This window comes from Sciurus vulgaris (genome assembly GCF_902686455.1).
Source record: "Sciurus vulgaris genome assembly, chromosome: 1".
NCBI lineage: Eukaryota > Metazoa > Chordata > Mammalia > Rodentia > Sciuridae > Sciurus > Sciurus vulgaris.
Genome location: NC_136461.1, coordinates 73,073,254 through 73,099,463, shown reverse-complemented (window position 1 = coordinate 73,099,463; position 26,210 = coordinate 73,073,254). Strand labels below are relative to the sequence as shown.

The 26,210-nt window shown below is 33.8% G+C and overlaps 1 protein-coding gene across 4 annotated transcripts in view; it reads left to right on the top strand.

Annotated features, from left to right (window-relative positions):
• Window positions 1-26,210, top strand: part of ZNHIT6 (zinc finger HIT-type containing 6) — a 116,381-nt gene that overhangs the window by 36,115 nt on the left and 54,056 nt on the right. Inside the window, exons 9-11 of one of the 4 annotated variants that reach the window (XR_013763814.1) lie at window positions 18,395-18,519; window positions 19,955-20,134; window positions 22,221-22,293. The exons of 1 other annotated variant lie outside the window; for it this stretch is intronic. Coding sequence is in view for 2 of the 3 variants with exons in the window: in XM_079139799.1 (XP_078995925.1) it covers window positions 18,395-18,519; window positions 19,955-19,962 (133 nt within the window). In the remaining variant the exon portion in view is untranslated. Of the gene's footprint in view, window positions 1-18,394; window positions 18,520-19,954; window positions 20,484-22,220; window positions 22,294-26,210 lie in introns of those variants that run through there. 2 more of the 4 variants (XM_079139799.1, XM_079139798.1) reach the window with 2 other exon arrangements.

Below are 26,210 nucleotides of genomic sequence, written 5' to 3'. Positions count from 1 at the left end.
TCCATGTAAGTCAAGGCGGATTGAACTATGTATAGCTAATGAAGAAATGTGTGAGCTCACTAAGCCAGTCAGACTTGACTCTGACAAAATATCCTCTTCCTCCAAAACTGAAGGAATTCAAAATTTGTGTGATAAAAGGTATACTTAGGATACTGAGGTTAGAATACAGGTCAGAATAACTGCTTGGACCCAGTTAGTATTTATTTTTAACTTAAAAATGTATACTGTACCCAGTAGCTTGGGAGACTGAGGCAGGATGATCACAAGTTCAAAGCCAGCTTCAACAGCTTAGCAAGACTCTGTCTCTACATAAAAAATATAAAAAAGGACTGGGATGTGGCTCAGTGGTTAAGTACCCCTGAGTTCAATCTCTGGTGCAAAAAAAAAATTTATACTATACATCTCTGAAGAGACAATGAGGATGGAAATTTCCACTTGTCCTGGCAGACCAAGGTTTTCTAGAGAGTGCCAGAAATGCCTATTAGATGACATGATAAAAAGTGCAGTAATTAAAACAGCTTTGTGCAGTTATTGCATAGAAAGAAAGAAATCAAACTGCCCAGAGACCAGAACTCAGAAAGATACCACTCAAACTGGTAAGACTTATTTTAACAAAGATCCAAAATGGGGCAGTTCTAAACCCAAAAAATGTCAAAGAAGTTCACCAAAATAAAGGTTAGATGACTTCATTGTGGGCATTTAATTTCTCTCTATGCTTAATTTTCCTGTAAGGTCCTTTACTCTAATTTTATAACCTTAACTTCTTTAGGGTCCAGAAGAGAATCACATTGGACCTTCAGATATCCTTTTAATTCCTAAAGGAGAGAGAATGCTAGATCAATAAAATAAAAGATGAATAGTATTCAGTGTAAAGAATACCTAAAATACCTCGATGCTGTACTTGAGCCAGACTGAAGTAACGTGAAAAGAACTTTGACTCTATGTTATCTGTGTAGAAAGCCTGTCCTCCAGATTTCCCCATTTGAATATTTACTTGGACTAAATGATATATGGAAATACCACCAAAGGAGAGAAAGGGAGGAAAAGGTTATGACCTGGGGCCAGGAATTTTGAAATTTTAAATTGCCCTGCTGTTTAACTTTGAGTAGTGATGGCATTGCTTCAAGCCAATAATAATGTGAAAAGTTCCAGTTGCAGTAGCTTTTATCCTGAAGGTGAACCTAAATTTGAGTGGGGTACATCTGTACACTTCTGATTATTAAGTCATTCTCAAGAGATAATTATCCTAAATTCTAAAGAACCTCTCAATTTTTATGCCTATTTTCTAATCATGAATAATGAAATTAGATTACAGACATATATTTAGACATAGAATTTTTTTTTAATCAGATTTTTCCCCCCTAGTACTGGTGTTTTGTTTCGTTTTTTTGTTTTTTTTTCCTCTTGATACTAGGGATTGAACCCAGGGACCCTTAGCCACTGAGCCACATCCCCAGCCCCTTTTTTACTTTTTATTTTGAGATAGAGTCTCACTAAGTTGCTTAGGGCATTGAGAAGTTGCTTAGTCTGGCTTTGAACTTGCCATCCTCTTGCCTCAGCCTCCTGAGCTACTGGGATTATAGGTGTGCGCCACTGCACCCTGTAATACTGGTGATTGAACCTAGGAGAGCTCTATTGTTGAACCACACATACACAGCTCTTTTTATTTTTTGTTTGAAGGTGGGGTCTGGCTAAGTCACTGAGTCCGACTTCTAATTGTAATCCTCCTGCCTTATCCTTTAGAATCACTGGAATTACAGGCATGTGTCACTGCATCCTGCTATATTTTAAAAATATAAAGATTTTTAAACCAGTGTTCTCAACATAATACTTTGGTAGGTTAAGATGAGCATTTATAATCTGATTGCATACATAATTGCTGTTATATCATTAAAGGAAGGTGCATTCAGATAACATCTGATTCTGGTTTTGTTAAGCACATTCAGTCTTCGAGACACGTAAAAGAAAATTGTAGTTTATGTAAGAATAAGTAAGATACAGTTCTGTTTAGCAGGGAAATCAGATACACATACATATGCTCTCATAGGCTTGTGTTACGTGTTAACAGGCTTACAAGGAGTATACCAACTTGCATCACTAGAGAAGGCATTATAGTGGATATGTTTGAGCCTTACTAAAGGTGAATAGTCCATGGCAAGGGTATAGAAGACATCCAGGATATGTAAGAGCATGTAAAAAAAAGTCAAATAAGTGATGTAAGGAGGTTGGAGTCTATACAGGTGTGCAGAGCAGGATTTTAAAACTTTTTGTTTTTTTTAAGTGAAGATGATGAGTTAGTTCAGGACCCAACACTAACTGCTAATTTGGATCTCATCTCATTGGCAGTAGGCAACTGTAAAAGTTAAGCAGAAAAATTGATTAGATCTTGGTGACTAGTTTGCTGTAGGAAGAAGTGAATAGCAAGCAAGGGTGGTGACTGAAGCTTCTAGAATGGATGCTGTTTACAGTGAGATGAAAGTAACACCTGCAGAGATTTAAGTTGTGTTGAATTTCAAGTAGATGCAGCATTGCTGGAACATTATTTTCAAAGAAAAATTACCTTCTTTACTAATCCTTATTAGGATCCCTTTAGAGTAAAATGATATTCCAATAAGAAATAGTAATATTATCCTTCCAGACTATATAATGTATGGAGAAGTAGACTGCCTTCTTTTACTTTTACAAATTCCATATTAGATTTTGTAGAATGAAAGTCTTACCATTATAAATATTCAGTTTATTAAGTAATAAATATAAATACAAAAGCAATTAAGTCATTGCTTCTTAAACCTAATCCAAATTATGAGATATTCCAAAATAACTTCTTTATTTTATCCAGACACTTACATCAAAGATTTTCTACAAAGTCAAGATAGTGTTTTAAATTTAATAAATACCTTAGAAAGTTATTAACTTCTATCTTCCCATCTGAAAACTGGAATTGAAACAGGAATGATACTGCATTATTTTAATTATACTGCATTTTTTCCCCCCAGTGCTAGGGATTAAACCCAGGGCCTCAAGTATTTTGAGTTGTAGTTAGAGATACATTTATTGAAATGACTTAATGAACACAAGAGGTAGTTGTTTTGTTTTGTAAATCCTGGAGATTACTTCTTTAGTGAAAGGAAGAAATCTGTTTAAAATAAAAAGTTCCACATGGTGGGCAGATAAATATATCACACTATTTTTTAATAGCAGCTTCTTTCAACCAAATAATTTCTTATACTTCTGTAACACATTCTAAGTTCAATGTTAGCTATATTCCCAACAGGCTAGTCACCACTGACCACAAGGGAGTAGGTCATGTAAATTATACCTTTTTTTTTTAAAAACATAAATTGTATATTGGAAGAATATGAAATTTTAGGAGCTCAAGATGTTATCAACTGTTATTACTGTACAGATGACTCCCAGATTAAATGTATTTTTAGCCTTTTCCCCAAGTACCAAATCCTGATGTACAGCTATCTTCACTTACATATTTCATTGTCTTAAGTTCAGTATATCTAGATCTCATTGTACCCTATTTCTGCCTAGTGTGTGTATATTGTATTAAATGGTTTGACTGTGTTCCTGGCATTAACTAAACAATCAACAAATAATGGTACTTATTCCTATTACTGGCATGGTCTTTTTTCTAGTAAGCCAGAAGCATCTTTGACTTCTTGGCTTCTCTCTTCCTATTCTTCCATACTTATTTGACTTCCTTACTATCTTTTATGTGTCCTCTCTTCTCCATTTTTCTAGCTAGACTATTGTTTACCAGTGTCTGTAATGAACACATTCACTTCCTCCAAGCTGGATATAATTTTCTTATGCTTTGCACCTCAAAAGATGTTATATTCTTCCTGTAGGTTCCTACAATCCTATTACATATTTACCACAATAAAACTTAATCCATATGATTATGATAAACTCCCTTTTGAAGATAGTGACTACCTTACACACCTTCATCTCTCTTTCCTACTCTGCTGTGTCAGTGATTTTCCCATAGTAGCTTTTAAATCTTAATTTTTAATAAGTATCATACTAATTCATTTAAATGTGTTGCCTGTATGCTAACTCTTGATGCTGTTTTAATATTCTAAAGCAAAATGTAGATAACTTTTTTATGTAAATTGCCAGATAGTGAATATTTTTAGCTTTGTGGGCCATATGGTCACAGTTCATCAACTCTGCCATTATAGTGCATAAGCAGCTATGAACTATGTAAATGAATGGGCATAACTGTTCCAGTAAAACAACACAGATGAAAACACAATGGTCTGGGTTTTCTATTAGCTGTAGTGTGTTGATATCTCCTCTAAAGGATTTTGTAATTGATTGTTTATGATTTTATATCATTTAACCAATTGAAGACTTCAGTTCTCTATATGCAAAATAAGAAAGATTTTAACAAGGCCCCAGTATAATTAAGAAATTGCTTTGAAAAAAGTAACCACCTCAGAGGGCAAACTTTTTGATATATGAACTTGTCCTTAAGTATCAGTGAATCAAGTTAATCAAGTCTTTGCCAGGCCCAGTGGTGCACGCCTGTAATCCAGCACCTCAGAAAACTGAGGCAGGAGGATTGCAAGTTCAAAGCCAGCCTCAGCAGCTTAGCAAGACCCTGTCTCAAAATAAAAATAAAAAGTGCTGGGGATGTGACTCAGTAGTTAAGCACCATTGGGTTCAATCCCTGGTGCCAAAAAACAAAGAAAGAAACAAAAAAACCTCAAGATTAGTCAGGTCTGTATTATTCATTTATTCAGTTATTATTCATTGAGCCCCTTCTATGTGTCAGCATAGTTCCAAGTTTAAAGGTAGTAGACATCTAAAAGACTAACCTTCATGGAACTCACATTCTAGGAGGGGAGATGAATATGTGATAAAGAGTGTAGTAGATAATGTATTTAAAATATAAGACACAGAGTTTCCCTATTAGGGTTTGGATCTGGAATGTCCCCCTGAAGCTCATGTGTTAAAAACTTGGTCCCTGATATAGCAATGTCCAGAAGGGGGGCTTTTGGTAAATGATTGGATCATTAGGGATCTGACTCTTCTATGGATATATCATTGATCACTGAAGGGACTACTGGAATGTAATCCAAAACTATAGGCTGGTAGGGCATGGTTGGAGGAAATAGATCACTGGGGCCATGCCTTTGGGACTATATCTTATCCCTGGCCCCTTCCTCACCTCACATGCGCGCGCGCGCGCTCTCTCTCTCTCTCTCTCTCTCTCTCTCTCTCTCTCTCTCTCTCTCTCTCTCTCTCTCTCTCTCTCTCTCTCCCCCTCTCCCCCCCTCCCCCCCCCCCCCCCCCCCCCCCCCCCGTCCGCCTCCTTCCTCATTGCCATGAGCTGACAGATTTCCTCTGCCATGCCCTTCTGCCATGATGTTTTGCTTCACCTCAGGCAATGGAGCCAGCTGACTGTGGCCCTAAACCTCTGAAACCATGAGCCAAAATAAATCTTTCTTATTTGTGCTAGGTATTTTGGTCACAGTAAGGAAAAACTGACTAGCACAGCACCTAAAGGAGGGTTTGAGCATCTTTGCAATGGATACCCAGAAATTTTTTTCTTTTAATAATTTTTTAGGTGTCGATGGATATTTATTTATTTATTTATTTATTTATTTATTTATTTATTTATTTACATACTGAGGTTAGAACCGAGGGCCTTACACACACCAGGCAAGCACTCTACCACTGAGCCACAACCCCAGCTCCCAGAATTATTTTTTGATGAAAGCACAAACCATTGCCTTCATTTTGCTTCCAAAATTTGGCATGTAAAGACCAAGGTATATGCTTTAAACCCAACCACAACTTAAGAATTATCTAGACTTTGGTTTTGTGAATATCACAGAAACCATCATTTTTCAAAAGGTTATTACCCTGTTGTACTTGCACATATTTTATTAGTTGTTTCCTTTTATGCTAGTTTTAGTTAATAATTTTGGAGCACTTTTGTGTTTGAAAAGCAACCAGAAAAAGTACAAACTATTTCTTTTGGATGATTTTATTTCCATGCCGAGCGGGTGTTTTTTTAAATAAAAAACACAGGTTACTTTACTTTCTTTGGATCTTTATAGGTCTTTAACATGATTTAAATCATATTCCGTGAAATTAAGAGGTAAGATACTTTTTCCTATGCCCTTAAAGAGAAATTGATTTTGTAGCCTCAGGTAAGGCTCAAACTGATCTCTCTTTGGCTTTCACTAACACCCGCTCACCGGGCAAGCAAAGACCTTTTTCTGTTGTAGAGTGCAGCTAACCTCTTAATTCACTTTACTTTTGCAGAATCAAAGTGGACTCTCAATTCTACTTGCCAGCACACCAGCTCTCAACCCTATTTGGTTTTAAGAGCCAGGTCTCTTGCCTGCCTCACCACATAGTCCTGCCAAATCCATCCTTGGTTTTCACTTAACCCATGCTCTTATCAGCCAGTTTTTCTCCTGCACCATAGACATTTCTCCCGCCTAACATATATTCTCACACAGTTTTTGTCATATATCAGTGTCCATCATAATTATCTAGGATACTTGTTGAAAATGTAGGCTTCCAGTCCACCCACAAAGGTTCTGATTTAGTAAATCCTATGTAGAACCCAGAAACCTACTTTTTTTTTTTTTTTTTAACCATCTCTGGGGATACTGGTAAGTTATTCTTTGGAGTACACTTTGAAAAACAATAACCATGTGGTAAACTTCTCAAAGACATTTTTGGACCCCATAAAGTATATGATGTTTTCTGTATAAGTATTTAGTAGATGTTTATTCAGTTGAGTTGTTGAAGTTGTATAAAGAAATATGTCACTTAATATTAGAATTGATTTTTTAAACCATATGTTTACATCCTTAAAGATATTAGTCTCGTGGGCTGAGGTTGTAGCTCAGGGGTAGAGTGCTTGCCCAGAACGTGTGAGGCACTGGGTTCTATCCTTAGTACCACATAAAAATAAATAAATAAAATAAAGGTATTATGTCCATCTACAAGTAAAATAAACAATAAACTAGTCTCTACCCTTTGTCTAATTGAACTAGAAATGGAAAATTAGATGTTCTTGCTCTAAGCTTACAGAGAATAATAGAAAAAATGTACTTTGAAGATATTCTAAATAGGAAATTTATAATATGTATGTTAAAAATTAAGATTAAAAAAATTGCCATTCCAAAATCAACTGAGCATCTTTAAAATTAAAATTATTTTGATAGTAAGGGGGCAGAATTAAATACATATTAGAGAATACTGAAGAAATTCCTGAATTTCTAAGAACAGTATTAATTACTTTCAAATATCTTTTCTTACATAAATAGTCATTTACATCTTTTGGGTATGTCTCTTAAAAATGCCTGTAGTGAAGGAAAGGTTAGTAAAGAACAAGGGCTTGTTCTCTAGATGAAATTAAACTTTCTCTTGTTTTCCTTTTGGAATTTGATTCTGTTAATGGGTTCATAAATGAAAGGAAATAATCGAAAAATCAATAAAAGCTAGTGGAAATGCCATCATTAGATAGACTTCCTGCTGGGCACAGTGGCACACACCTATAATCCCAGACTCAGGAGCCTGAAGTAGGAGGATTGCAAGTTCAAAGTCTGCCTCAGCAATAGAGCAGGTCCTAAGCATCTTAGTGAGAACCTGATTCAAAATAAAAAGGTCTGGGGATATGGCTCAGTGTTGAGCATCCCTGGGTTCAACCCCAGTACAAAAAAAAAAAAAAAAAGGCTTTTCGCATAAAATTTTACTTTAAATATTTGTGATATGTTTGTGTTGTTTTGGTCAGTTTTCTACTGATAATACTTAAAATTATTCAGTACAGAAGAAGTCTTCACATTAAAGCCTTGAAGTTATAGGTAATAAAATTAAAATTTTAGATACACATTTTCGTTGCAGAGAAATATAATTATGTAATCAGTAAAAGATTTTCAGGCATAAACATTATGTAGAATAGAATTCTGTGGGAGAATTGGAATGGAAATATGAGTTCAAAGGAAAAAGAAACTGAACAGGATTTCTAACTGTTAAAAAAGAGCTTGTCCATAGTATGTTTAAATGGATCTTATTGATACCAGATTGCATGGTTTTAGATTCTAGTGAATTTACTTAAAAATTATGTAACAGTTTCCTTTTAAGTCATCAAAACTTATAATACATCATAAATTAGGTTATTTTTTCCTTTCTTAAAAAATTTGTTCTTTTTAGTTGTACATGACAGTAGAATGTATTTTGACATACATACATGGAGTATAACTTCCCATTCTGATGGTTGTACTTGATATGGAGTTACACTGGTTATGTATTCATATATGAACATAGGAAATTTATGTCCGAATCATTCTGCAGTCTTTCCAGTCCCATCCCTCCTGTCCTCCCATTTCCCACTGTCCAATCTGGTAAACCTCCACTCCTCCCCCAACCCCGCCCCCATTGTGGGTCAGCATCCACATATCAGAGAGAACATTCAGCCTTTGGTTTTTTGGGATTGGCTAATTTCACGTAGCATGATAATTTCCATTTACATCCATTTACTGGCAAATGCCATCATTTCATTCTTCTTTAAGGATGACTAATATTCCCTTGTGTACATGTACCACATTTTTTTAATCCATTCATCTATTGAAGGGCACCTAGGTTGGTTCCATAGCTTAGCTATTGTGAATTGAACTGCTATGAACATTGATGTGACCACATCACTGTAGTATACTGATTTTAAGTCCTTTGGGTGTATGCTAAGGAGTGGAATAACTAACTGGGTGAAATGGTGGTTCCATTCCAAGCTTTTTAAGGAATCTCCATATTGCTTTCCAGAGTGGTTGCACCAATTTGTAGTCCCACCAGCAGTGTATTAGTGTACCTTTTTCCCACATTCTCACCAACATTTATTGTTACTTGTATCCAGCCATTCTGACTGGAGTGAGATGAAATCTCTGTAGTTTTGATTCATATTTCTCTAATTGCTAGTCATGTTGAACATTTTTTCATATATTTGTTGACCATTTGTATTTCTTCTGTGAAGTGGATATTCATTTCCTTTGCCCATTTATTCAGTATGTTATTTGGGGGGTTTTGTTGTTAAGTTTTTTGAGTTCTTTATATATCCTGGAGATTAGTGCTCTATCTGAGGTGCAGGTGGCAAAGATTTTCTCCTATTTTCCAGGCTCTCTCTTCACATTCTTGATTGTTTCTTTTGCTGTAAAGACACTTTTTAGTTTGATACTATCCCATTTATTGTGCTTTAGGAGTCTTGTTGACAAAGTTGTTTTCTAAGCTGACGTGATGGAGATTTGGGCCTACTTTTTCTTTTAGCAGGCACAGGATATCTGGTCTAATGCCTGGGTCCTTGATCCACTTTGAGTTTTGTGCAGAGTAAGAGATAGGGGTCTAATTTCATTTTTTTACATATAGATTTCCAGTTTTCCCAGCACTATTTATTGAAGAGGCTATCTTTCCTCCAATATATATTTATGGTACCTTTATCTAGTATGAGGTGATGTGTCTTCCATCCTATACCATTGGTCTTCGTGTCTGTTTTGGTGCCAACACCTTGCCAGTTTTGTTACCATAGCTCTGTAGTATAATTTAAGGTCTGTTATTGTGATGCCCCCTATTTCACTTTTCTCACTAAGGATTGCTTTGGCTATTCTGGGTCTCTTATTTTTCCAAGTGAAAAATGCTTGCTTTTCCTACTTCTATGAAGAATATCATTGGGATTTTAATAGGAATTGCATTAAATCTGTGTAGTGCTTTGGTAGTATGGCCATTTTGACTTTGTAAATTCTACCTATCCAAGAGCATGGGAGATCTTTCTATCTTCTAAATTCATCTGCAGTTTCTTTCTTTAGAATTCTGTAATTCCATTACAGATGTCTTTCACTTCTTTTGTTATATTGATTCCCAAATATTTTATTTTCTTTGAGGCTATTATGAATGAGATAGTTTTCCTAATTTCTCTTTCAGTTGATTTATCACTGGTATATAGTAATGCAATTGATTTATGGGTGTTAATTTTATATTTGCTGAATTCACTTATGAGCTCTAAAAATTTTTCTGGTGAAGTTTTTTGGGTGTTCTAAATGTAGAATCATGTCATCAGCAAATAGGGATAGTTTGAGTTCTTTTCCTATTTGTATCCTATTAATTTCTTTATTCTATCTAATTGCTCTGGCTAGTTTCCACACACAAAAAAAAATATTTGCCGTGAGAATGAGTTAAAATCAGAGTTAAATCTAGAGACTTTTTGATGTCCTCATGGAATGTGGAGTATGACACCCTGCATTGAGTGCCTAACTACTATTGAGGTGTTGTTATGTACTTTATATACGTTCTAGTTGTGTTATGTTATATAGTCATTAAAACATATAATTGCATGGAGAGCCCTGCTTACAGCTGCATAACCACAGTGTGGTGGAACATAGATCTAAATCTCGGCCTGCCTGCCTGCCTGCCTGCAAAGCTTTATAACATGTTTTTTTGCAATATAGCACATGCCTCTTGGTGCTATAAATGATTATGAAGCATATTCTCAGATTATGTAAAACCCAAGAACAGTTCTTTGTTAATCATTTGGGATTGTTGATTATTTCAAAGTAGTAATGGTCTGGATAAGTATATTCTTAGAATAGTATTAAACTTTGATCATATTTTGTTTTGTTTTGTTAAAAAATATTTTTAGTTCTAGATAGATACAGCATCTTTATTTTTTTAAGTGTATTTTTATGTGGTACTGAGGATCGAATCCAGTGCCTCATACATGCCAGGCAAGTGCTCTGCCACTGAGCCACCACCCCAGCCCTGACCATAGTTTGGATCTAGATTGTAAAACAAAGGCAATATGTTTATCATTGAAGGATTAGAAAATGTTAGGATAAACCTGAAGTATGTCTACACACATAAAGGAACTACATAGAAAGGGATACTAAACATTTTTATCATGTCAGGGATGACACTCTTCCAGGGATAGAATGAGCTTTACAAGTAGCATTCTTCTTAAAGTGGTTTTATGATAAAAATTGTAAACTTATCTCTAGGGAAGCTGAGGTTCAGCTAGTTGGCACAGCTGGTTGAGTGTTTATAAGACAGATTCAAACACAATTATTAAAATCTCAGTGACTTTGAACTTGAAAACAGTTTGAAAGGCTGTCCTTCAGAGTAGATCTAAAGTGACATAGAAATGAAATTCTCAGCAGAGTACAAGTCTACAATTTCCATATCAGTAGTCTTATTTTAAGTATATACTATTTTGATCTTTCTTAAGGGAATCATGAAATATTATACAGAAATGAGAATTTTCTGTCTAACTTGGGATATACTTTAATGTTAATCTATTATGTTTATCCATTGTAATTACATTATACAATATTTTTGTGGCCAACTTTGTATTCTCTTGGAGGAAATAATGACAGTAGTTGAAATTTCTAGGTGATTCAGATATTTCATTTTAGCCAAATAGCTTTGACGTGCTCTAACTAGACCTCTCATTGTAACTTGTAAGCACCAGAGCTGTCTGAATTTGATGTGTATTAACCATAGTCATACTGTCTGCTGAGTACTATAAACCTAGGGTATTTTTGTCTCTACCTTACACATACTTTCTTCTTAGAAAGCCTTTGTCCAAATTAAAAAAAAAAAAAAAAAAAAAAAAAGAAAGCCTTTGTCCTTTCAGCTCTAGCAAACAATATAGTTCACTATGGTATTCCCAATGCTAAGAACAGTATTGGAACAAGGTAGGCTCTGTAAATATATGTTGATGAGTGAAACAAGCAACAGTTAATGTAGGAATTCACAAGATCTGTTTTCTAGTCCCAATTCTACATTCTTTGAGTTACCCTGAGCAAGATACTTCTAGGGAGTTCGGTATACTCACTAGGAAGATTAAAAAAGACTAAATAAAGTTCTTGCCAACTCTAAAGTAGTATCATTGTAAGATGTAGTTAATTCATGAACTATTTAGTCAACCCTTTAGTGAAAGTTTCTCTAAGGGATCTAATCAGATTTTGCAAAATGACACATCCTAATAAAGATTGTAGATGTAGGAGTCTGTATTGATCGAACTCTTGCATTCAGTTCAACCCAGTGAGAATTTGTTTTGTTAACAGGAGTAAGGCTAATTAGAATACCCTACATTAATAAGAAGAAAATGCAAGAAGAAAGGATTTGAAAAACCAATTAATAATACTGTACAGTATACTTGAAAGTTGCTAAGAGGATACATCTTAAGTATTCTCACCACAAGGAAAAAGAAAATGCTGCCGGTGTAGTGGTGCACACCTGTAATTCTGGCTACTCTGGAGGATGAGGCAGGAGGGCTGGCAATTTAGTGAGACTCTTGTCTCAAAATATTTTTAGGACTGAGGTTGCAGTTCAGCAATAGAGCACTTGCCTAGCAAGAAGAAAGAAAATGCTAATGTGAGGTGATGAATAGATTAATTAGCCTGATTGTGATATCATTTCACAGTATAAACATGTTAGTATATCAGTTTGTACACATAAGTGTATGCAGTTCCTACTTGACAATTATACCTCAATAAAGCTAGTAATAAAAGAAGAAAAAGAACCTAATAAGTAGAAGGGAAAGCTAAAGTTATCATATCCAGTACCTACACAGAAAGCACTGCAGCCTGAAAGAACATTTGGAGGTAGATACAGAATACAAGGGCATGTCTACCGAGTATTTAGCTTTAGATTCCTATCCTGACATTTATCCCAGTGAAGTAATTGCTTTGTTTTTCTGGTATCCCATGTCACTGTGGGATTTATTTCTGTGCATTGCTATCTAAGGTAGACACTAAATAATTATTTGAAGAATCATTTGAAGAATAAATGCCAGCCAGTGTGTTTGTTTTAACATGCATTGATTTTAATAAAATGTGTAATATATCTTTACAAGATAGGAATTTTAGGCCCCAAGAAATTGATTTACTCAAAGAAACCAAGTTACAGTTATAAGGCCAAGATTTAAACTCATTATAGGTCATAAATATAATTTCTAATAAGTATGTCATTTCCCTGCTTAGAGAAGCTAAATTACTTTTGGAGTATGAAATCTTATTACTGGTACTAGTTTAGAAACATTTTCACTTATATTTAAAAAATCATGAATAGATATTTTTCCTACAGATGAGGAAAAGTTAAATCCCCTTTAACTCACCAGTGGCAATCAGAAAAAAGTTTCAAGAAACAATATCTAAACAAGTCAGCTCTTAGAAGCCTCTCATTAGAGCATGTTTTAAAATGTGTAATTAGTATACCATATCTATAGTTTTCATAATATACTAGTGCAGATCTGAACTATTGAGCTTTATACTTTTACTGCACAACTCATGACCTATACTCCTTGTTTAGTGTGTATAATCTTCACTGACCTGGGTACATAAAAATTCCAAAACAAAATACACCAATGTGTTTATTTAATTCATATGCTATATATTTTTTAAATATGAAAACTAATAGATTGAGTAAAAAAATAACTTTGATAAGAGCTGTTTCTAATGTGTCTTTGCTATTATGAGTTGCAAAGATTGTCACATTTTAAACAATACCTTTAAAAAAGCAATATTTAAAACTGATGACCTCCTGTACTTAGTTTTGTTTTATATATTTTAATTTGACTTTTTCTGTTTTTCTCTCTTTATTCTGAGTCTTCTTTAACATTCTGGTTTCTTTCCTTTTCACTAGATTTTGAAAGTCGGTTTGTTCACTTAATCCATTCTTTCTACTCTATTAAAGTGTAGTACTTTCATTTTTGTGTTATTTTGAAGGAATTTGGTGTGAATCACTAATATTTAGTTTGTAATTGATTCCAAAACTTTAATGAATTCCATTATGCCAGAATGAGCCATTCTTTAAAAATATTTAGCCATCAGTTAACAATGAACTGGTTTATGCTGTTAAGATTTTTTTTTAAGCCAAGCCTCAACTTTGTACTTTGAGAATCAGGTAGTTACACTTTTAACCCAGAAACCTAGATTGATAAATAAATACAGCTATACTAGAGTATGGGTTAAATGCTAACTTTGGCAGATAAAAATCAAAAAATGTGAATTTTAGAGTTGGTGGAATCTTGGAGATCACCCCATCCAGTGATTTTATTTTGTGGTGGAAAAATACTGTGGCCTCAGGGATATTAGATTATTAAATCTGGAAAAAAAATTCTTTTTTTTTTTTTTTTCCCCAAACCTGGTTTTAGTATTTTTTAGGAAGTAGAAGGTGTGATGATTCAAGGATCATCATTGATCAGATGGGAAATGAAGTAGTTTGTGAATCCCACCCCATAGTCCCTGCTGTTTTTACTCTTTTTGAGTTATAAAAAGTAAGAAAAGGTACTTCTGTTTGCTAATAAAATGCAAAGAAGGAAGTTCAAGAACTTAGCCAGTTTCTTTGAAAGTTAGTAGGAGAGAGCCAAGATTAAAAGCACGCCCTTGGGTATCAGGACATTTATTTATATAATGTCAGTCACTGTAACACCTGTTGAGTCTGGGAGCCCTGCTGCCCTCATAATGCCCCTGTGAAGCTGCCTGGAGCAGGGTCAGCTAGAGAGGCCTGTGTTAGTAAGCAAGTGAAATAACAAGAGGAAATGTCTGAGGGGTCCCTGAGGGTAAGAAGAAAGACAAATGTTGGTATCTTAATTCTTCCAAACCTAAGTAGTTCGTCTTATGGTAGCAGAATCATTCTACTAATGGAAATACCAGATTTGGTGAAACTTTCAAAAAGATATAGATGCCCCCTGGGATTCATTGACTTAATGTCTTGCAAACAAGCTAAAGCCTAAATGTTTCAGGCAGTACAAAGCTGAATTCTCAAAACCTTCTTCAAGATAATGGAAACAAAAATATTCAAAATACTTTCAGAGGCTTGGAAAGTAAGCATGATAATAATATAATAAAATTGCACTGAAAGTTGTAAGTCTACATTTAAAATGCAAAATGTATAAAGGCAGATGTATACTTCAGTGCTTACATAAATGCCATTCTTTGTTGCTAAAAAAGTCCAGTAACTTTGTTCTGAAAGTTTATAAGAATGTATTGTTTTAGGTGAATACAAATGAAAAACTGATGTGTTCATGGCTTAAATAAAATGAACTAGAAGTTTGTGTTTGATCACTTAGCCCTCACAATAACTCTCTGAGGTGGTACTATCATTATCCATTTGCAGACATGAAAATTGGGAATTAGAGGAGTAACTTGTCCAGAATAACAGACCATAGTGAATGTTGGAAGCAGAACATTAACTCACTATTAGACTCCAAGTCTAAGCAATCACTAAAAGTTACTGCTCAATTTAACTAAATTCTAAGTACATAAGTAATGTTAACTCCTTCCCCCACTGTTTTTTTTTTTTTTTTTTTTTTTTTTTGAATGGGGGCCGAGGGTAGGTACTGGGCATTGAACTGATGGCCTCATCCATACTAGGCAAGTGCTGTATCACTGAGCCATATCCCCAGCCCCTGATGAATCTTTGTGAATAGTTTCCATAATGTACTTTTAAATAGCTGATAAATGATAACAGTAGATTAAGTAACCACTAATAGTACAAAAATCTAAGAAGTTCAGAATTTCAACTTAAAGATTCTTTAGTGAACTCTGACTTCAGTTAACAGAGAAAGCTGTGGACTAGAACCTAAGCAATATTGCTACGATTAGAAGTTTGCAACATATTAGAGTAAACACCAATTAAAATCCAGTGATTCTAATCAGAACCACTCAACATAACTACTTAACATAACCATAATTTATTGCAATTGAATAAACTATTTTAAAAACAATTCTTTGAGTTGACAAGTCTTTTAAAAAAATTTTTGTATCTTAATGTGCTTTACAATCTTGGCACATAAAATAGGAACCCAATTTTTTAAGTAAGGAAGCATAATCATTAGTTTTTAGGGGTGAAAGCACATGTAGTTTGTTACATGCTTGTAATTTTTTTTATATATTTGAACATTCCTCTGCTGGGCATGTATTTTATACTATATCAACAATAATATTAAGTTCTGATTCCCATGTGGCTTTTAAAGAACTCTTTTTCTTGTTTCTTATTGTTTTAGTTTTGGAGAAACTCATGCAGATTTTTTTTTTTTTTAAAGAAACTAGTGTTTATTTTCCATAACCTTATTTCCATTTTGCTTAATAAGTGTCTGCAGAACAGCTCAAGACCACTTGGTTGTTCCTACCCACTCAGTGGCCTGAGCAGTGGAAGGTGCAGACCAGTCTTCAGTGACCAGCTGGGCACTCCAGTCTTCAGGCAGATTTAATACTACAAAAAAGAATAAAACACCTGGGCTGGGGTTGTGACTCAGTGTTAGAGCACTTGTCTAGCACGTGTGAAGCCCTGAGTTCGATTTTCAGCACCACATATAAACAAATAAAATAAAGGTCAATCAACACACACACACAAAAAAAGAATAAAACACCTAAAGCATTTAAGTATATGCCGAAAATTATTTACAAAACCTGAAATAAGAAAATGTTACCTTATTTGAAAAATGTCTCTTAGTAAAAGGCTTATGATTGTTTTAAATATGCTAATTAGTTATTGCACGTTTGTAGGTTGCTATTTGAAAATTTCCTGTTTGTGAATTCAAGTCTTGTTTTCTCTCATTTTATATTTTACTTCATAAATTTTGTTCTCAGCTATCTAATATAATCTCATTTTTCTCTTTCGTGTAATTACTGTTCACGTAAGGAAAAAACCTGCATATTTCAAGGAGAAATAATGTTTAAAAGATGTGAAACAATTAATCTTGGAATGCTCGAACTACTTTTAAAGTTTTTTAAGCACATCTGTATTATATTACACAGGGAAAAGAATGATGTATGCATTCTATGGTCTGTGGACACTAGGATGGCTGGTTTAGAAACCTGTTTCAAGTTTCTTCTCAACATAAATTCTGTGATTCTAAAATTAACTTTTAAATTCAAGGGGTGGAGTGAGTGATCATAAAAGAACATAATGAAGTTTTGGTTTACAGTTTGCTTTGTCACCTACTTCTTAAAAAGACATCAGTTTGGTTTTTTTTTTTAATTTTTAATTTTAATTAAAAATCATAAATTTACATAGGGCAATGTTGTTTGATTTATTTTGTAAGACATCAGTTTTTATAGTAGGCTTGGGTTTACATTGTGTTAAACCTTGTGTTTCCCCCTATTTGAAAACTATTGCCCAGAACAAACTTAGAATTTAGAGAAATCACTCCACTAGAGTTCTTAGTAGTATGCTGTAGACTCAGCTATGAGTTAGGATGTAAATGATTTGTTATTAATTAAGAAATCATTCACAATTGCTTGAAATTACAGCAGATTCAAGTGTATCCTGATGAGTCTCACTCTTGTACACTTGTATCCCAGTATGCTTTCTTGAGGGGGAAGTATCATGGATAACTGTTTTACGTATGAATATCTGTCATTGATAGAGATGGAGAAGAAAGCTGAAGAACTTCTGCACTATACTGGTGAACATGTTCTCAACTTTTTCTTCTTTGACTTGAAATGATACTAATGTGCCAGAATATTTGTACATGCCACTGATTGTGAGCTAGCTCAAATGCTAGCCCTTTTTCTCCCCAAAAAATGCAAGCAAAAGCTTACTTACAGAAAAAGAGATGCATCTTTATTCAGCTTAGATTTATGAAGTAACAACTTGAAAATTTCATACCTTAATGAATATTTGTGTCTAATTACCTGTGACATAGTCAACAGTTATGTCATGGTACCATGACTGATTATCTCTGCAATTCTTAAATTTTGTGCTCTTGCCTCATTCAGAAACCTAAACCTATTCTTTTAAATTTCAGAATAAAGACAAAATTTAATTTTATGGCAATATTAATTTCTAGAAACCATTTATAATTATAATTGATTTTTTACAGTATTTTATAGCCAATTATTTTCTGCCATGTTATTAGAAATTATTTATCATAATGTGTTTTTAAGGCTCAAAGTAAATATAATTGTGGAATTTTAATTTTTACCTAGTCATTCTTTTATCCAAGATAAAATCATAATACATTAAACACAAATATTATATATTATATAAAGTCTTTATTCCTGCTTGATATGAAAATTAGTGACTTGTTAAAAGGCTTCCTAATGTTAAAATATTTGATACACTTTTTTTTTTTTTTTTTTTTTTTTTTTGTGGTGCTGTTGATTGAACCCAGGGCATTGTTCATATGAGGCAAGCACTCTACCAACTGAGCTATATCCCCACTTTTGATTTAGTTTTGGAAACTCTGTATAATAGTTCTTTTACCTGGTTTTCTCAAAAGGCTTAAACTTATAAGAAAATGGCTACTGAGTTAATGTCATCACTTTTAAAATATTTAATGTAAGAGATTCTCTTACGTGTGTTTTATTTATGAGTCATTTTGAATGCTAAGGATATTTGTGTTTGTGTTTTGCTTTTTTAACTTACTAAGGTATTATGAACTGGATCCTTATAAAAGTCTCCTAGACAATTTAAGGAACAAAGTGATCATTGAATACCCAACATTATATGTGGTGTTGAAAGGATCTAGTAATGACATGAAAGTTCTTCACCAAGGTAAGTAAATTTGTTCTTAGTACTTACAGTAACTTTTTAAAGAAACTGAAGCAATTATGTGACTGCCCTTATTTCTTTACATATTGTTTTTTTCAGTATATTTACAAAGTTATAAGAATTTATTCTATAGCTACAGTTAATAATATAAAGAATCAGATAAACAACTGTTACTTCTGTCCTATTTGAAAGCATGTAAGTTTTATAATGCCAACTTTAAATGAATGAATCAAATTGAATGTCTGGCTTTGAGAGGATGTTTTTGCCCTATTGGAGTTTTCCATGATGAGATAAATTAATGCTCTAGTTAAAACTTTCTTGAAAGACTCCTAAAATGAGAGATTACAAGGTATTTTTAATATTCTACCTTATAGCGAGGGACAGTGTTGAAAGGAACACGTATAAAATTTTGACAGCAAAAAGACATGGTGTACCATGTCTTGACCCTTCACCTCTCTTTTAAGCCTTCTGGTTTTATTTCATTTCATTTATGCCCAGAATACTTGACCATATGGGAAAGTATTAGAACTAGGAAAAGGTATACATAAAGGTATACATAAGTATATATAAGTGTATAAAATAACTTATCCATATTTGCATTTATTACTACAGTAAACAAATTATGTTTCAGAGTACAAGATTCTAGAGGACAAATAAAATTAAGTAATTACTTTTAAAAGGTGAGAGAGATTACTCACCTTAACTCAAAACTGTTAGATAACATTTTCAGCCAAAAAATAAAAATTGTACAGGCTGTTTCATTGTTTTAAAAAAAAAAAAAAAAATGCAGAGGAACATGGAATCCTTGCGCTGGGTTGATCTCTGTTTTTTTTTTTAATAGTATAATTGACATATGCATTTCAGGTTTTATTGTTACATAGCTGTGATAGGCAGTAACCTATGTTGTAAGGTATTCTCTGTACATGGATATAAATTTTTTTCTTTCTTGGCACAAGTTATTAGAAGAAATTTTTTTTAAGGTAGCCAAAATTTTGTCTACACCACAACTTGAAACTAGATTTAAATTAAGCAAACATGAAGTTTTTAATAATAAATTTTGGGCCTCTAAATCCTATGTGTATTCTTTAATTTGAGAATATATAATTTTTTTCTCAAAGTAAATTACAAATTTTAATTTTAAAGGATCAGTTTCACTTTTTTAAACTTTAAAACCCTTTTCTTTAATATAATCCACATAATGCTCTCTCTAAATAGCTTCAAGGAAAGTTGTTTAGTAATGTGAGTTACTAGCCAGGGCAAACATCGTCTGTATAAATAAACACAGCACACACAGCACCTCTTTCACCTTGTTTAGGAATACACATTCACGTAAGTCTTCCTATAATGAAGCAATAAGAAAAGATACTTGGATAGAGTACTTGGAACCTTAGGTAAAATCTTATACTCTGAAACATAATTTTGTTTGATATTTTTACAGGAATATAGGTGATTAGTGTTTTCAGTACAAAGGATTATTTAGAACTGCTGGAGCAGAGAACTGAAGAGGATCTGACAGAATTTAAAGAACATACCAGAGTTGTCACATCATAAGTACACACACCTTAACAATAATGCCAGGCCTTCCTGTACATGCATTTCTTTTCATAAGCACTCCAAGGTGCCTGTTTCTTTTCACATTCTCATAGCATTTGATATTCTGTAGGGTGGTCACTTGATGAGGAGTGGGATTAGAGCATTTTCTTTGGAGAACCTTGAAATTCTCCTGAAACTGGAAAAAAGTTGGATTTGGATCCTGAGTTCATAGCGCAAGGTGTCTGTTTTCTAGTTTAGGGGGAAATGTGTTTCTGGGCTGGGATTCAGTAGTTTTCACACTTTATGGTTGTTAGGTTTGTTGTGATTGTAGATTGCCATAATTTATTTTTCAAAAAGTCTACCTGAATTAATCAGCACTGGGCAAGGTATTTTTGTTTGTTTGTTTTGGTTTTGGTTTTTTTTTTTTTTTTTTTTTTTTTTTGGGGGGGGGTTTTCTTTTTTTCTTTTTAAGGAATGTAAAAAGGTTAAGCAATTAAGGTAGCTCACTAGATTGGAGATACACAGTGTTGATTAATCCCTTATATTAATCCAGTGGGTAATGCTCAGAATGGTGAAACTGACTTTTCAGTTTCTTATTTGCCAAAGTTAGACTAACAGATTTAAATGATTTAATAAAAATATGCTGCATTTCAGTCCTAAGTAAAAAAGAAAAATGGAATCCTGTTGAAAGAAAACTAGGCAGTTTTAGTAGGCAAAGAAAGGGAAAAATGCTCTTTACACTGCTACAAAGCCACATTAATTTAAAAATCTGAGCAAAATGTATTTCTGATGTTCTTATAACTCAATTTTAGAAAATGCCTCTACTTTTAGAGAAGACATCGTCCCAAAATTGATTATTTGAATTTGAATTAGTAAAAATACCTAGTATAGCAACTTCCTTTGTTAGGCCAATAAATCCTTTGATTTTTTTTTTTTTTTTCCTCCTTCTGTCTCCTCCCCTCATTCCTCCTTATCCTTCTTTTCCCTTTTAGTGTATATAGCATGGGTAGAGATGGGATCTGAGGCACATGAACATACCTGTAAACTTTATAGTACAGTGAGTACTATAACAGTTTATGTAAAATGCAGGGAAGCCATAGGAGAAACCAGTTAGCTTATAATGTTATGGAGGCACTTAAAAGACTGCTAGAGTTTATAAAATTGGATGGAATTTATTTCTGTGCCTTACTCATAGAAAGACTCAATAAATACCATTTTTGTTGCTGATACAGTCTGAAATCTAAGCAAACCCAGGAACTTGTCGGTTGTAATATAAGGCAAAGACCCAGATTTATGGTTCTAGCATCAGTTTTTGTAAGCTGTTGACCCTTGAGTATCTACTCTGCCTCTCTGACCTTTATTTTCCTTATCTACCCAGAGGAGATAAATAGCTATAAGCCTTGATCAAAATAATGTGTATTTCACTTGCACAGAAATTTCAAAGGGTTTTTATGTATTATTTCCTTTTATATTGTATACAATGAAATAAATACAGCAGTTACTCTGGTTCCCATTTTGCAGATTTAGAAACAATAAGAAGAAGAAGTAAAAAGTGGTGTGCTTGAGCAAACATGCTCTGCATTCTGGGAATAGATACAGGGAGGAAAAGTCCAGTTTCTGTTCTCAAGAAGCTCATTTTAGTGAGATAATGGAGCTTCATCTTGCTTACCTTAAGCAAGACAAAAGCCTAAAAGGAGCTTCATTTCTACTCTGTGTCTGTTTTCCTGTGAAAGGAAGGATATGTCAATTGGCTGTCTAGTCTTTTGTGAGCCCACATTCATTCATCACATACTGGCCCTTAATTTTAAGTTTAAAAAAAATCATGGAAAATTTTATTCCAACCACATGTGGCCAGCCTGTGTGATAATAGTGATCTATTCAGAGCATACATATGATATTATAACCACACTGTGAATGCCCATTCCCAAGTCTTCCACAGAGTCAGGAAAGATGTTACCTCACAATATATGATTGCTACTTTCAGACATCATTTCTCTATTTATTATGACCAGAATTGTATATCCCAGCTGCCTGGGACATAACATGGTTTGTCTATCCCTGTGAGCAGTGCTGTTGCTACGCATCAGAAAGGAGGAGACATGAGGGGAAAACAGAACAAGCTAAACAGAAACAGTATAAATATTTGACTATTTACTTTTTTCCCCCCCCAGTGAAAAGTGAATCTACCAAGAACCTTGGCAATGAAAATTGAGAACTTCTTTTGGAAGAAGAAGGTGAAAATTCCAACAGTTGCAAAGAATTATGCATTGATGGGCTGTTGGATAATTGGGATATTATTAATGGCTGTTGGAATTTTTGATTTGTCTGAAAAGTACACAATCTAAACTTTTTCTTTTAATAAATTGACTTTATATAAGGGCCTTTTTTCATGGTATGAACCCCTATTGAGCCTGATCAGCATAGATTTCATTAGACTTCAGTTTTTAATATGCTTACTCCTATAGGCTGGAAACTTTTTTGTTAGTTTGATGCAAGACCATAGCTAAAGACCACCAAAGTCAACAAGTGAATTGAAAGTTGGCATTCTCTGTAGTGGCATCTCACTAAAGAGAACCGTTGTGCCAGGTACCATCTTGTTAAGGAAAACTGATCCTTCTTCAGTTGCCTATTCTTGTCTTTGGAGTATATACGTAATTTATCCCCTCTAGTATAAAAGACAACTTTTATACTAGAGAAGCTCCCAGTATGTTGTATTGTGGAAAGGCTTAATTAAATAAATACTGTTAACTACTATTTCTTGTATTCAGTTCGTAAAATCAGCAGCTCCACATTGTTTGAACAATCAGTGCTCGGTGCTAATGAACTTGACTACTATTCACACAATGAGCTATGTTTTATGAATTCTGTGCCTCATCCAGACCCAGTCTATTCTCACTACCACACAAATGGGTGTTGTGATGACCATGTTGATTCTGTTTTGATACATCTAGCAGTAAAGAAGGGGAAAACCACTTGGAACTCTTCAATGTGCTAGTGAAATGTATATGTTTGTATTTGTATATATACATAGCTTAATTTATACCTTATGGCAGTTCACATATTGAAATTGTGGTTTGCTAATTTTATTGGAATTTATATAGTTATGAAACTGCAATGTGGCTATAAAAGAGTAAAGGATTATTATATCTGTATTGCATCTATGTACTTAATGGTTAAAAAACAATGATAAAATTGGACATTAATGGAATTCATTTTTGGTTTACAGTTAGAATAAGTTTTAGACCAGAACAAAACCAGAGGCATTAAAGAGACTTTGAAGGATTAGAAATATGAAAAGATAATGAGTATAGGAAAAATTAGTAGAACACAAATGTCCATATAACCTGGGATAGAAATTGAAGAAGAAAGTTCAAAAACAATAATGCCAGAAAGACTGTTGGTATAAAAGTACCAGTGGAAATAGGTTTCCTACAAATGCACTTTGAGAAAAAAATTTACATTCTAAAGCAATTTCAGAAATCTGATATGGTAAAAGATTTATGTAGAATTGTGTTGTTTATAATATTACTAGACAGACAACTAAAATGAATTTTAAGGAATTCAGATTTTATCTACAAGTGTAATGTGTCTTATTGAAACAGGGAAGAGGTAGGATGAATTGAATCAAATGTGTTATAGAGTTGTATAGAGTTGTTGGGAAAAGTGGAACAAAATACCCTCAAAAAATGTGACTCGAATATCAGGGTGGAAAGGAATTTCCTGATAGTGAAATAGGATGTATTCCCATTTCTAAGAAAAATGTTGAACTCCATCCCTGCTAGAATTTAAATTGAAAACTGGACAAAACTCAAAGAATTTATCATCTATTTTCCTTTGCCCAAGAAGAAAAAGAAAGAAAATCTCCATGCTATAATGCATCTTTGCCATCTCTGTTATCTAGAATTGACTTTTCCAGAAATAGGCTATTTCTTAGGAAAGAATTTAGCTATCAGAGTTCTCCTAAATATAACTCTCATCTCATTTGATTAATACACATTTATTCCCACAGGTTTTATAATAAACATGGTTTTAATGAATAACCATGTCAAAGATTTGGAGGGAGTGAAATTTAAATACTTCACTGAGATTCCTACAACTTTGTAATGTTAAGACCCAATTTCTTTTGAAAGAGGCCTTCTTTTGAATTCTTGACAGATTCTAAAAAGTAAACAAACTCCTTGACCCACATTAAATTCAACATCCTGCATTTTGTTAATCACATTTTAAGATGAGAAAATCTTCACCTGGTCTAATTTATTTTTTAAACATACTTTTCTAAGGGAAAATAGGCTCTTCATAATCATTAATTATTACATATGGGATTAATAGCCATAAATTACAGTAAGTAAATCTTATACCTGTTCCTATAATAAATATAAATTAGAGAGGTACTATAATAGATACTTAAGTATCTAAAGATTCTAAAGCATCATTGAGCCAATAGACCCAATTTGTTTCCCTATTCAAATAGGGGATCCAGGTTTCAAAAGTGTGATAAAATATTAAGCACATAACTGCAATTCCATAAATTTCCTTTGTATATTTTGTTTAATCAGGTTGAAATAAACTATATAGAACTGAATTTCATTATTCAACTTTTATTATCTCACATGTTTTATCCGATTCAATATTACTAAATTTTACATAAAGATTTATTTTTATTTAATTGTACACTACTGCACTAAAATGTGTTGTTTATTTTCAAGAGATATTAATGCACTTTTGGGGCTAAGGGTGATGCTGAGGGTCAAACGAGAGCCTTGCATATGCTAGGCAAGAACTGTACCACTGAGCTATACTCACAACCTGTTAAGGCATCTTTGATTATTAACCCTTCAGTTGTAAGTTATAGAAACTCAAACTATTACTCAAACTCAAATTGTCAGCATAAAGAGCAATTTATTGTCTTATATTTAGGGAAGTACAGGTATGATTATATCCAGGCACCCAAAGAAATCATCTTGCCAGCAAGGCATGGTGGCACACGCCTGTAATCCCAGCAACTCAGGAAGCTGAGGCAGGACAATCACAAGTTCAAAGCCAGCCTCAGCAACTTGGTAAGGCCCTAAACAACTTAGTGGGATCCTGTCTCAAACTAAAAAATAAAAAGGGCTGGGGCTGTAGCTCAGTGGTAGAGCACCCCTGGGTTCAATCCTTGGTTCCAAAAACAAAAAAAAAGAAAAAAAGAAGAAGAAGAAGAACTCATCCTGCCATTCCTCACACTTGACTCTGATTCTGGTTTTGTTGTTTTTTTTTCTCTAGATTGGTTTTCTCTTCCAGGAAGACTTTGTTTTGGGGGATGTTCTGTTTGGGGTAAGAGATGGTGAGGTGAGGGCAATAGTAATTGACAGTTTCAGCTTTACCTCTTCATGGTAACCAAAGCTTGACAGTAAGCTATGTAAAATTTTGGAGAAGTAAACTTTGATTTTACCTATATTGGACCACATTCTGAGCTGATCAGGAGAGGGAACTTTCCCCAGAGAAAAGTGGAAAATACTAGGAGAAAGGGAGGATGAAAGGAGCAAGTGAAGAAAAATGGTTACTGAAAGTAAAAGTTATAATTCTTCATTACACCCTATTTGAATTTCAGTAGCAAGAGACTTTTGATAAGAAGTAAAATTTAAAATTATGGTTTTCCTTTAAAAATGGGAACAAGACAGGGATGTCCTCTTTCACCACTTCTATTCAACATTGTCCTCAAAACTCTAGCCAGAGCAATTAGGCAGACTAAAGAGATTAAAGGGATACGAATAGGAAAAGAGGAACTTAAGCTGTCACTATTTGCGGATGACATGATTCTATATTTAGAGGATCCAAAAACCTCCTCCAGAAAACTTCTAGACTTCATCAATGAATTCAGCAAAATAGCAGGCTATAAAATCAACACGCATAAATCTAAAGTGTTTTTATACGCAAGCGATGAAACAGCTGAAAGGGAAATGAGGAAAACAACTCCATTTGCAATAGCCTCAAAAAAAGTAAAATACTTGGGAATCAATCTAACTAAAGAGGTAAAATATCTCTGCAATGAAAACTACAAAACATTGAAGAAAGAAATTGAGGAAGACCTTAGAAGATGGAAAAATCTCCCATGTTTTTGGATAAGCAGAATTAATATTGTCAAAATGGCCATACTACCAAAAGTGCTATACAGATTCAAT